A 13,873-nucleotide genomic window follows, 5' to 3' on the forward strand; every position below is an offset into this window, starting at 1 on the left:
AAGGGTCGAATTAAACCAAAATGTAACAGAACGCATAGCTGGTAAAGTAAAGCATTAGATATCTCACGAAGTATGTTGTTGCGTGCTGTTTTGGCCTTGTCACCCGATCCTTACCAGCAGAGCGCATCAGGCTAACAGAAGCATCACTCTCCCTAGGTAAGACTTATCCATATATTAAATTTCCTTAAAACACAGTTGCGATAGAACGGTTGCATCGGGTTTTGAACGTAGAATAGGTACTACCCTAATGTCACAGGAGTACAGCACAGCATAACGTATTACAAAATCACATCATGTCCAGTGTGCAATAACGTCACCGAAACCAAAATTTATTTTACTGTACTTACCACTAGAGTGGACCACCAGCTGTACCTGTGAGCGCGCACGCAGCGCACGTTGCTTGTTTTTCCGTTTCCGGAGCGCCTATTTTGAACGGTCCAAGTCTAATTTGAAAAGTCTATTCTCAACTTCAACAAATATTGGTATCTGGAAGTTTGTATATTTATTTGTAAGACAGTTATTTTATTTGAGGATACTAAGATTTTTTTTGGATCGAAAGTATATGAAAAAAATCAACACTTTGCTGAATGGTAAAAAATTGAAATTTGTTTCCAATAAATGAGTAAGTATTACAATCAGCTTATGGTTAGACACTCTTTTTCACGACTAAATATTGTTGATTAAGTTACTACGGTAGATTATTATATATATCGTATAAAATTCTGACCTTTACAATTATCATACAGGTATAGATATGATGGATATACATACTCTTATTTTCTAGTATACATGTAAAATGTGATAAAATACTTTTTAGTGGTATGTGATGTATATTTTATACATATACCTGGTAAAAATTGTATTGAGATGAGAGAAACTAACTACTCAATATCCTATTCGTGATTGAAATGATTCAGTCAATTCTAACAATGGAAATTTTTGTTCAATTTTATAGCACGCGGCTATAAAAGCTATATAACACGTGTGAAATTACAGGGCCATAAAAATATATAACATTCTCCTACTATTTTACACTTGCACTAAAACTCATGTATACTGTACAAATGGTGCATATCATAATATTCATGTTGTATATGTATAATACATGTAAAGCAAGTTACGTGATTAATAGTATTTACAACTAAAGTGACTCATTAGCTAGTACAAAACTTAAAACTAATAAAATCAGTGCTATTCGTCTGTTCGATTTAGATCTTACAGCATATGTTGAAGGTTTAGATAGAATATGATGCATATTTCCATTAAATTCACTCGGAAATGAAAAATTCAGACAATTCATTGTGTGCGTCTCCGAAAACGATTTCACTTTTATAAATATCTATTAACTTAGTATACCTTCTGATTTTTCAGTTAAGGTAGTACCGTGATAAATCACTTTGCTTACAATATCTTTCAATTTTTGAATACACATAATTTGAAGTGTCCTTTATACGTAGGAATTTTTTTTAATAGTCCTTGCGGTACTAAATTTTGCAATATTAGCGATCAAAAGTCGTACAATTTACATGTATTCCCTATCCCGACCGTAGTTAGAGTGAGCATTTTATTTAATAACAGCCATACTTTTCTTAGAATTTTTTTTAAAAACTGAGAATTATTAATTGAGGATATAACAAGTAATTTTTTTCAAAAAAAACATAAACAAGCAGTATTCATTTTTTTGTAAATAATTCTTAAAGTTTGTTGCTTTTAATGATTTTCAAACTTTCTCTCATAACCTGACCCGTGAGAAATAGTGACTTGGCAACGTTGCCCTACGCGGGAAGTTTAAAATGCCATAAAGGCCCAACGAATTGAAATAAATGTCAGAACTTTGCGGATATAGGTTACGGTACAGAAAAAATTAAAATTGTTAATATTAATTATAACTAACCTCAAATTGATTAGATAACAATACATTTCTCTACAACACATGCTTGAGGGGCAAGAGATACTGAGTTAGAATGCAACGTTGCCAAGTCAGACAAAAGACGCAATGGGAAAATTTTTATACTTCTGCGCATGTGAGAGGAGGCGCAAAGGTGTACTGTATCTCAACTACTTTTTACTTTAGTTATAATGTTTTATACAAGGGATATTTCTCTGGAAATTGAGGACTACTGCTATCACGGTACTACCTTAAATTGTCCCATGGGTGTAGTTATCAGACTTGTGTCATACTGAAATTCATAACTTTCATATTTTGGGATTCTATGTAATGAGTTACAGTCTCAGCTACAACTTTGGAGAGACCTGGGTTTTGAGCGACCAAGAATTCAAAATCATCGCTAGTTAGTAATTTAATCGATTGTAGGCTTCCACGGATTCGTATAGCAAGCTCACATTTTTGATTTTCTGTGAATTTCATCATAATTAAGTCAGGAATTGATTCAGATTTTTTTTTCGTAAAGTAAGCTGCTGAACCTCCTCCAATTATGGCTCCTGGAAAATGAAACAAGTGGAATGAAAGCAGTAAATTTGAAAGTAATTTGAGGTAAAAGAAACGCAATATAATTATTAAATAAGCTTTCGTCTTAGTTGAAATATAATTGATGATAAATGACAATCTTATACCAATTACTAGTCCAATAGGGTTGATTGCAGCACCAATCATTCCAGTAATCACCGCGAATGTTCCAATATTTAGGATTCTTGAGAACTTTCTAGATAAGCCAACGCGAACATGTGTAAGCTGAGGTAGTTTTGATACTTTCCACAAAAGTTCCGTTGTCGTAATCTCCATGATCTTATAACATGATAAATTAACGTTAAGTCAACAAAGACATTACAAAGATGAGTGAGGGGGAACGCATATGCATTCAAATGAGTGAGAACAGTTTTCAATGTGAATCTATTGATCAGATATAGTTATATTGTCAGAAATAGTTCATAAGTTTTGGAACTAGAAAATTGCCAACATTGACTGAAGATATGTATAATATATTAATAGGACAAATTGACAATGAAACACAGATAATTTAAAAAATGTATGACACCAAAGACTTGAGAGTGAACCATAAGCTATGTTTTTTTTTTTTTTATTTGCTCTTTTTTTTGACAAAACATGTCCGACACCAAAGTGGCTTTTTGTGACCTGATTCTCAAAGCCAATCAGGTATTTTTTTGGATCACTAGTTAAAGAATGATCCTTAAAATGGAAGAATTGCGGCGAAATAATACTGGACAATGTCAGGACTGCCACAAATTGAGAAAACAATGTATTCAAGATATTTGGCAGCTGGTACATCGAAAAAGTTAAAATAAAACTTCACAATCAACTAAATCCTAGAATCTAAATTCTTATACAAAATTAAAAATTCGCCTGTAGGCATGAGTATGTGTGTACATGTGCTTATTCAGTTTAGTCACACGCTTGTTAGGTTTTGTTATTGAATCTTGGTGATCGGTCAATTATGTATAAATTCGGACACTAATACCTACAGAATTGCTAAATACGACCTTTGCAACTCCCTACAAACTAGGGTGAACAAACTCACGTTCAATTGGTTCAACTCCAAATTAATAAGCAAAAACTTACACAGAAGCATTTCTACCTGCAATAGTGTCCCCCCAGGTGCATATGGGCTACCTAAAATCCACAAAGAAGAAGTCCCATTAAGAATTATAGTCTCCTTTGTCAATAGACCGACTTATTCCTTATCCAAGTTAATTAATTCATGGCTCACCACAAATATCACCCCTCCCACCTCCAGAGTTAAAGACAGCTTTACTTTAGTTGAAACAATAAAAACATTGATTATTTCAGACAACTACACTTTAATATCGCTAGATCTCTTTTCACTAACGTTCCGACAGACCTTGCTATGCACGCAGTAAACAACCGTTGGGCCTCTCTAGAAAAAAAGATCCCAATTCCACTTCGTGAACTAGATAAAGCTTTAAAAATTTGTTTTGATTCGGCAATCTTCAAATTTAACAATGACACATATGCACAACAATTCGGGTTGCCCATGGGATCCCCTCTCTCTCCAATCCTGTCAGATCTTGTCATGGAAGACTTAGAAACGTCATGCATTAGCAATCTAGATTTTCATTTACCCTTCTATTTCCGATATGTTGACGATATTCTAACTGCAGTCCCTAAAGAAAAAATAGATTATACAACGAATATTTTCAACCAGTATCATCCACGACTACAATTCACTATTGAAATAGAAGATAATAACGTTATCAATTTCCTAGATTTATTGCTGATACACAACAACAATAAAATCAAAACAGATTGGTTCCACAAAAAAACCTGGTCTCAAAGATATTTGAATTTTAATTCCCACCACCCGATGTCCTACAAGATAGGCACCATCTTTAACCTAGTTGACCGAGCCATCAAACTTTCAAGTACAGAATTCCACGAAAAAAGTCTGTCACTCATATATAATATACTAAGATGGAACGATTATCCTCATGGCCTATTACACAAACATATAAATAAGAGAGCTCCCATATCAACAACTTACTTGACAATAATATTGACTCTGCTCCCGCAGACGACAACAATAGACTTGCCACTACATTTATTCCCATCCCATATGTATCTGGTCTCTTTGAGTCATTGAACCGTCTATTTACCAAACATAATGTCAAGTTTGTGGGAAAAAATTCAAAAGACTTACAAATAGTCTTTGACACAGGAAAAGATAGGATCCCCAAGGGCAAACGATCCAATGTTGTGTATAAAATACCTTGCAATGATTGCAACCAAGTTTATATCGGACAAACTGGCCGCCATCTAAACACCAAAATCAAAGAACATCAACGCAATGTACATGAGATTGAAGAACGTCACACTGCTCTAACAAAACATATGACCAATAAACAACATACTTTTAGCTACGACAATACAAACATCCTTTGTGAAGAACCTAATTATTATAAAAGGCTATTACTAGAAATGTGCAATATTGTAGGACACACTAATTCCGTTAATCTTAGACAAGATGTTGAACATTTAAGTAATATTTACAAACCGCTAATCTCCGCCCACACACCACATATTGTTTAATCTTAACCAGACACATAAAATTAGTGTCTCCATAGCACAGTTGTTTTACATAATTTTTTCACATAATAATTCTTTTGTTTTTTCTGTATATTTGTTTATATTTGGTTCACCTTCACTCTGGATCATAATTGTTTCTCCCATCAGTCGTTATTCACCAGTTGACCCAATCGGTTCAACCAAAAATAATTTTTGTTAGACATGGAGAACATAGTCATAAAGATCCCAGATCCACTTCTTGGACATTGTGCAAACTAATTTTACTGCTAAAAAGACCTTCTTGAAAACCTTTTAATACAATGACATATAGACTGTGAAGATACATAGTTTTTTAATCTTTTTAATTATTGACTTCCAACTTGTAACTCCTACATGTTAAACAACCAGAGGAGGTGACAATGACTACCGTTACTCAAAGAACATTGTCTCCGCAAACTGTAAATTATGAATTCGACTGTATCTTAGTCCGCTTACTATAAAAAGGTAAATAACACTCTAAGTCTATCTTTTTTTGAACTAATCAAAATGTACTCACTAACCAATAATATATAATAGCCCTAAGAGTATTAAATCTACAGTATTTATTGTCTGATTGCACTTTTCTTATAAAAAATTTATGTTGTTCTTGACAGTTAAATAAATAAATCGTTCTGAGGAGGGCCCATATCCGGGCCGAAACGTTAACAAAAAATACGTTTACATAATTGACCGATCACCAAGATTCAATAACAGATTATATACGAGGTCGAGAATTCCTATCCTTCTTGTTAGGTTTTCCCATGAGGCTGAAGTCAGCAGCTAGAATTAGCAGCGAAACATTTTTATATTTATTCGAATGAGGTAGTGAAGTCCAAAAATCAAAATTTTGTGAAATACATTTGACCCCTAAAACTTTTATAGAATTGTGAGCATAAAAGTAAACTGAATTTTTCTATTCTCAAAAAGTTAAACGTGTTTTGCTACTAACCGTGGCTGCTAGTTTCAGTTTTATGGTTTTCTTGGTTGGATCAGACTTTGGATATGACTTCATATTCTACAAACAAGAGTGGGCTAAATAATTGTCAGACGTGATCAGAACTTCGTCAGTTGCAATATCGCATATACTTATAACTTACACGCACCAAAACTAGCTATATAATGAATTTAATTTGTAGTGCAAAGGATCGAATGATCTTAAGAGTAATTTACCTCGGCTTGAATAGTGATAAAATGTACTTCACAAAGATCTTTCACAAATTACGACGTGGCGATCGCACTGACTGCACCGGTTTACCGTCCGCCTTCTTAAATCTAACAAAAAGGGTATTCACCACTGAATGTATATATATATCTATGTCGTAGTCCCCATGCCCACGGTCTTATATACAGGTCTGAAAACTCCTATGGAAGCCACGATTATTCGTGTCGCTTAGCGAGTGCAAATTTCGATTCTAGCGGCACCACCAGTTGTCGCTGCGGTTTAGTTACCAGTTGACACTCAGGCCCGTATTCATAGTCAGTTCTTAAATTTAAGCACGGTCTTCAGACCCTGAAGTCCTATCTCAAGTCATGGTAAACGAGGACTTAAGACCGTGCTTAAATTTAAGAACTGACTATGAATACGGGCCTCACCACTGCTCGTATACTAAAAAATTGTACGCGTCTTGTCCCCGTTATTTAGTTCCTCTACCTGGCGCTAGTAGACGTCTGACACGCTCGCTGCCCTCGCTGACCGCGCGCAAGCTCGTCAGGTAACTACTAGCGCCACTAGTGGTAGAAATTGGTGGCAGAATCGAGGGACATTTTGCGAACCACTTTTAGTAGCGCGTGTCAGGGGTGGTTACCAGGATAACAATAACCTCAATAAGTACGATGAGTGAACGTAGTGAGCGAATACCCATATACATATATGCGAATACCACGGCTTGTTGGACCCCCCCCTCGGCCCCGCTGCCGCTATTGATAAGATCGCAACGAACCTAGTGGCGACTAGTGACACAAAAACTGCTTCAATAAGCGACATACCTCCTCCAATGGTATTTCCAAACCTGTATATAAGACTGTGCCCATGCCCAATACCTTTGAACCCTGCCTTTGAATATCCCCCTCTCTAGGTACGGACATTTTATAGGTCCACGTCAGTGCGCTGTGCGATAGGATGGAGCGACTAAAGAGTGAAGTACCTATGACGAATGTTCTGTACTACGTACCGCACAACATAACATAACCACAATCATAAATTTGCAACGTGTTGTGTGTGCAACAACTTAACAGATACCTTATAAGATTCACGCATCTAGGAAATATTTAGGAACAAATTATAACATAAAAAAGGTAGGTACACATTCCACATACATTATCCTGCACGTTGACGATGTAACAACATTTAGAAAGCTGTGAACAATTAGGCCGAATATTCTTCACCAGTTCGTATCAATGTACCAGCTGTTAGTCAGATAACTTCTGACGGGCCCTCTCCTTGTATGGGAAATTAACTCTGCTATTTCTTCCCCAGATAAGTGCTCAAAAATGAACTCGTTAGTGTGGATATGTGTTATACTATTGGGACAATGTTATATGGGAATTAATGCACAGGGTCAAAGAGTTGCACCGGGAGTTCCACCCCAACATTATCAACAGGTTTGTAAGAGACACTTGACTTGTATCCATTTAATTTTTTTGACACATTTCTGTTCAGGATAATGTACTTAAATCTTCTTTGTAGCCACCACAGCCGCATCAGGTTCATCAGCAGCAACAAATCCATCAGCAACAACAAATCCACCAACAACAAGTTCATCAACAGCAACAGGTGATATACCACATAGAACTTTTCATTGTTTGGTTGCTCAAAATTATTTACTGTAAAATATGTGACCAGAAATTGAACCAGGCTGAAAATAAGAGGTTTCAATCTTTGGTAATGATTAAGTATACCTTCGAAATTTGGGTCTTTATCTGTAACTGTTTCGGAGGAAATGTAATGTAAAGACATCTCAAAATGATCAAAAGTCATATTTTGATTTAAAATCCATGCTTTTATTTTCACCTAAGGCGATGAAGAGTAAAAAAACTTGCATATTTATATCAGTTGTTATAAAGTATTCTCCACCGTTTGTTTTGTATGATTTATTTCATATTCTTATAGTTATGCATATGTGGGGTTATCTACTTGAAGAAATATTTAGGTGATTGATCTATGCTCACGCTCTTACGCGTCATGTGTTGTTATAAGCAAGTGATGCTAATGAAGTCACATAAGTTTGATTAAATATAACGTAGCATAATTTGACAAGGATTTGTCATTATTTTTGGGTTCCAGTCACAATGCTTACTTTTAACATATAGGTACTAATTCCTTTCTTACTCTGATCTACTTTTAACCCTAGATCAGTAACGTAATTTTTTTTTTACCCATTCCAGTAACGGGGGGTGAAAAAACGCCTCAATCTTGTAAATCCCACCTTCCGGGTTCATCATATCGTTAAGAGTCTTATAGAGTCTCATTTTCTTGGTTTTTTAATAAAGAATCACGTGGGCCAAAAAACTTTTTGCATAATATCCAAAAAAGTGGTTAAAAATTAGTTTGGGTAGAGTCAAAAATGCAAGCTGTTCTCTTGTGGTAGGAAATTTCAGTTCGCATGGGGTGTTTTTCACCAACCATTACCATTCTAGAATTAAAAAACTTACTCGCTATAGTTTGCTTGGGATCATAGATTTCTAGGTATATGTGACTTACGAAATTTTTGGACAGATATAATTTTCAAATACCCCGAGAGAAACTTGTGTAAATTATTATTATACTAGATTTGTGTGATTGTACCATCAGAATCTCATGAAGGAGTGAATTGTCAGTTTCTCTACAAAATGTACTCCATTTTATAGTTTCAGCAAGTACCAGTACAACAAGTTCCTGTACAACCAGTTCCTCTCCAGCAGCAACCTCAAGTTCAACATGTGCCGGTACCACAGCAGCAGCAGCAGCAGCCGCAACAACAACAACAACAACAACAACAGCAGCAACAAGTGCCACATGGTCATAACCATGGGGTACCGCAGCCAGGACAAATTCTCAATGCTGCAAATATTGAGCACGAAAAGGCGTAAGTCTAGATGCAAATTTTACATAAGGTTGATAGTAGAAGTGTGAGTCATATAACTTCGCCATTTTCTCTCCAATATCAGAATATTATTGTAACGGTATTTATTTATTCTTAGAAAAAATAATATCAAAGTATAATAGCCTTTAAACGTGTTATTTTCAATTTTTCAGTACTTATTTCGAGTATACTCGGTACTGTCGTAGTTAATCAAAGAAATAGCTATTGCCAATTCTTGAATTATTTTCAACAATTTCTATCCAGAAGTTGAAAGAGAATGAATAATGTATATTACCTTAATTTGGTATCTCTTTTTTGCAATCAGACACATAGCAGAGCACATGGAAATACCTATGGACACAAATAAAATGACGGATCAGGAGTTACAGTTCCATTATTTCAAAATGCATGATGCAGACAATAATAACAAATTGGATGGTTGTGAGCTTATAAAATCTCTCATCCATTGGCATGGTATGTACTTCAATTAGTTTTGTTCGTCATTTTCTAACTTTGGTGAAGGGGATATAGTGTTTTTATTTGCATATTTGAAAATAAAAATTTGCTATAGTACTTGATCCAACTGTGGATCGTTCGAATACACGATGTAATTATGCATCTTATGGAAGATGCGTCCGGTCTCAGTGTGGCTGAAATTATTTAATTCCATTATTTGATGAATCCTTTCTTTCTCAATAATACTCCATATTAGAATCAATTATTGATTCCAGATTAATCAAAACTGTGCTAATAAATCAATTAATCTGTTGGAATGTTGAAAAAGACTCTACCAATGCTTATACAATAGAATGTCGATTATTTGAACATCAATTATCCATATGGTGATTTAGTTCTATTGAATCGTCAATCATCTGAATGATGATTCGGTTGAATCAACTGTCAGTTATGCAACAGATTATTCAGTTTAAATTTATGTTTTTTCGAATAACAGACTGTTATATACATTATTGCGTGACGTCGTGTGGTCAAACTTGCACGGCGTACCTCTCCGCTGCCTGCCTGATATGAGCTGGAACGCATTCGGTTTTCCAGTCAGAGTCCTTATTCGCCTGCAGAGCTGTAAAAAAGCGAGCCCTGATATTGAATCTGATGTTTTATGTACAATAATGCTCATTAATGCCTTGGGCTTCCGATTAACTTCTTTTTGGTCTGAAACAAAATGCGAGTTTGATTCTATACAAATTATGTGAAAATAACTGCCAATCTCTCGTGCCAGGTCCATCGCCAGTCATTGTCACATAATTCGTATGGAATCAAGCTCGCATTTTGTATTGGACCGAAAACAAGTTAGCTGGAAGCCTAAGGCACTAATGAAAATTACTGTACGTATTCTGTCACGCTCAACGAATTACCTTTTTTTCCACACTGTTCGGTTATCCGAATGATGCCCGCTTCCAATCATTTCGCATAATAGATGCTCTGCCATATCAGTCTTTTCTAGTTCACAGCTTAATTCCTAATACGCTGCACTTTGTGAACAATTTTTATAGGCCGTATTATTAATCAAGTTGTGTTCTAAAGATTACTTTCAAGGTATTACCTCTAAGCTCTTGAGATAGAAATAAGGTGATTTTGGTCAAACCTCGTCTGAAGATACGATTATTAATATGATCCTAATAGGTGGTTCAATAAACTTATTCATTTACGGTTTGAGCAGCCTTTGTTTAGTACTGCTCTTGTCACAGAAGTTTGTAACGAAAAATTGTGAAGAAATTTGAAAAACTTGAGCTCAGGTTATAAAAGCAACAAATTTTATGTGAATATTTTATGCAGCATCCATATACTGGATTTATGATGTGATGATGTATAAAATTGTTCTTTAATGTTATGTGATGGTTCTTGTCTTTGGCTTTTGAGTGACGTCTGGCATTGCTTTGTGTTTTTGTTGGTTTCTGGTACACAGAGCAAGGGAGTAAGGAGCCTGGGACACCTCATGCTGAGGAAAAAATATTTAAGGATGATGAGCTGGTTGCTTTAATTGACCCAATTTTGGGTATGGATGATACGAACAAAGATGGTTTTATCGATTACCCTGAATTTATTCAGGCACAGCAAAAAGCTGCAGCCACTGGACGACCATAAACTCGTTCAGGTAAGGTCATAGTTGGTTGTGATTCAGGTACACGATACCTTCGTAATAATGTGTATAATGATTTTGTACTGTACCCTTAGCTTTAAGCATACATGCCGTATTTTACGTTTGTTATTCTATGTCGCTTAGTAGAAAGAATTCAGCACTGCCATTAGACCAAATGTCATACAAAGTAATAACAAGTAAGATATATTGTAATTTTATTATTGACGAATGTGTTTAGAGACAGAAGAAGAAGGCATGCAGGCAGAAAACTATACGGACGCGCAGTTGTTGAACGTGGTTGAAGCAGTTATGAGTTCGACTGATGTTGATGATGACGGGTACATTACATGGTCTGAGTTTATCGCCAGAAACAGTTGAACTAGGTCACATTCCGTATAAAATGATATAGGTTTATTCTTGAAAATTATGAACAAAAGATGAAACAAAAAAAATTTGATGACGAATTTAATAAATTGAGATTTAGTTTTAGTTTTAATTATAATTTATTCACTCGGAATATCGGAGTTTGCAGTTGCCCTTCACTGCTGGTTAAGTTTTCATGTCGTTTGCTGGAAATAAAATAATTTTTCATCGAATAAACAATTAACAAATCAAAAACGGTTAACCAATATTATCGCGGAACACAAGAGAAATCGGAACTTTGCCCAAAAAACATTGAAATAATGAAAAATGTAATTGAAGACTGTACTAGTTGAGAAAAACAAAGACAGCACGTTTACTGCACCGATACTAGACATTTTATAGGCGGTTCAAAACATTACGGTATACATAGCAACGTCCAATCTGTATATATGATCATGGTTCTTGTTATAATCTACATCTTGTATCCATTACGTAATTACTTACAATTACATTAAAAGATGTTAAATATTTTGAAAACAAATATCGCTCAATGAAAAATCAGTAATCACTGATCCCAACTGGGCTCGCTCACTCGGATGGTTTGTGTAACTTTCTCTTAAAATAGTCAAATATCTTCCTTACTTCTCTATACAGTTCTATTTTTTTTGAATGTATAGTGCCAATGAGGTACAAATTGTTTATGCTTTTCAGAGTTTATTAACTGAATCATAATCAACGATCATAATTCCTTAACAGGTACAACGGCAAACCATTTTGGGTAGCAAATATTGTCACTTTGATCTGTCGTAATATTACACCGCCGTAAATTACAATACTTTGAACTTTTGTACATCGAGTTACCATCTGAGTGTATAACTTAAGTGAATATATTATAGTCAAATATTTATATAATTTTCTCTTTAAACTTATATTTACCCTAGATCGAACGCGAAAAAAAATGTAAATAATGATATGCATACAGACCAGGTATTTTATAACAATTACTGTATGCAAAGAAATTTGGGTTGTGCAAATGTTTCAAGTGATATGATTATTTCAAGTTAAACATTTTATAATGAGTGGGTGAATTGTTTTTGTGCGTTTTATATATCGAAGAAAATGAAGATAAGAAGTAAGACAAAAGTAAAGACTAAAATAATTATCATATTGCACTGTCTATGTAGCGCTTGATCCGTGTTAATAAACACTTACAAATCGACCCACTTGTTATCGCTCACTAGCAATGACAATTACTAGTTCGAACGTATCAAGTGAACATTTTATATTTTATATACAAATAAATCGTTATTATTTTAAAAGTTGAGCCTTCTTGTACTTTATCCATAACCTCTATTAGTGGATTTGCATTTTTAGTTACATTATGAATCAATTCTGTTTTATTAATAAAAATAAATACTATATATAGCAATCAAAACTAGTAATATGCATAAACTAAACATTTGTAATTGTTATCTTATAATGACCCTAATTTATCTAATCATTTATTTTTACTTGAATCTTGTAATTCTATCATCTAGAAATATAATGTACCTACATTTAAAAACTCTAAAACGGAAGTGATGGTTAGGAATGAAGATTTGTGTTACAAGTGTCATTCAAATCCGATGATTGATACTGCTATACTTTCCCACACTCTGCATTAATTAACCTTGACATCGTGTTATTTTTTTTTTTGTAACGTTACATTATTCATTTGAGGACTGAAAACACTGTAAGGCTATATCAAGATCTTTCTTAACCTATGCCTACTACGAAAAACATACTTTTCCCGAGAAATCAATTGGATTGAATTTCTGAAAAGCGCTATGCAGAAAGTTTTGACCCAATCACAAAAAGTTGTTATTCTTCTATTGGAACGCAGCGGAATTTACATCATATCCAAGTCAGAAATATTGCTACATCAGGCTGACCTCCGAGTTCACCGAAGATAAATTAGATTAGGTTTAAAACTTTTATAGATATAGATCTTCGTAATCTACGAGTCGTTTCTTAGGATACAAATGCAGTCATTTTTTAAAATTCGTATGGTCTACTTACGTTCAGTTCGTATTTTATTGCATTAGGCAGTAGTAAAAATGTTCTAGAGAATGCATTGTTATATTTATATTACGAGTAAGCCAATTAATTATGTTTATGTTGTATCAGAACCAACAGTTTTTCATTTAAACGTTTAGTCCGTTTGAAAGAAATTCGTCGTAGCTTCCGAGTACTTTCGACCGTCTCCAAACTGGTTGCAATCTGACTTAATTTCACTCCTGAAAAGATTTTCCGTTCATAACTGCCTTCTGATTG

General features: G+C 34.6%; 2 protein-coding genes across 11 annotated transcripts in view; one reads left to right on the top strand and one right to left on the bottom strand.

Moving 5' to 3' along the window:
* Positions 1–6,611, bottom strand: part of LOC107220513 (protein C19orf12 homolog) — an 8,794-nt gene extending 2,183 nt beyond the window's left edge. For 2 of the 8 annotated variants that reach the window (XR_006904004.1, XR_006904002.1), the window contains exons 1-3: positions 6,209–6,609; positions 2,575–2,746; positions 68–2,442 (exon numbers count right to left, since the gene is read on the bottom strand). The gene's annotated coding sequence lies outside the window, so the exon portion shown is untranslated. Of the gene's footprint in view, positions 1–67; positions 2,443–2,574; positions 2,747–3,538; positions 3,590–3,686; positions 3,855–6,141; positions 6,161–6,208 lie in introns of those variants that run through there. The other 6 variants (XR_006904007.1, XR_006904005.1, XR_006904008.1 and 3 more) reach the window with 6 other exon arrangements.
* LOC107220514 (bromodomain-containing protein DDB_G0280777) lies at positions 29–12,884 on the top strand. 3 transcript variants are annotated; one of them, XM_015659145.2, is made up of 8 exons: positions 5,174–5,503; positions 7,131–7,333; positions 7,515–7,639; positions 7,725–7,811; positions 8,885–9,102; positions 9,425–9,573; positions 11,024–11,212; positions 11,436–11,640. In XM_015659145.2, the coding sequence occupies exons 3-7, from the start codon at positions 7,529–7,531 to the stop codon at positions 11,200–11,202; spliced, it is 744 nt and encodes a 247-aa protein (XP_015514631.2). In that variant the 5' UTR covers positions 5,174–5,503; positions 7,131–7,333; positions 7,515–7,528; the 3' UTR covers positions 11,203–11,212; positions 11,436–11,640. The 3 variants fall into 3 exon arrangements, with proteins under 3 accessions (XP_046594121.1, XP_046594122.1, XP_015514631.2); XM_046738165.1 differs by lacking the exons at positions 5,174–5,503; positions 7,131–7,333 and adding an exon at positions 29–156; XM_046738166.1 differs by lacking the exon at positions 11,024–11,212 and having other exon boundaries at positions 5,173–5,503; positions 11,436–12,884.
* Positions 12,885–13,873: the final 989 nt, after the last annotated feature.

Source organism: Neodiprion lecontei, chromosome 4 (assembly GCF_021901455.1).
Source record: "Neodiprion lecontei isolate iyNeoLeco1 chromosome 4, iyNeoLeco1.1, whole genome shotgun sequence".
NCBI lineage: Eukaryota > Metazoa > Arthropoda > Insecta > Hymenoptera > Diprionidae > Neodiprion > Neodiprion lecontei.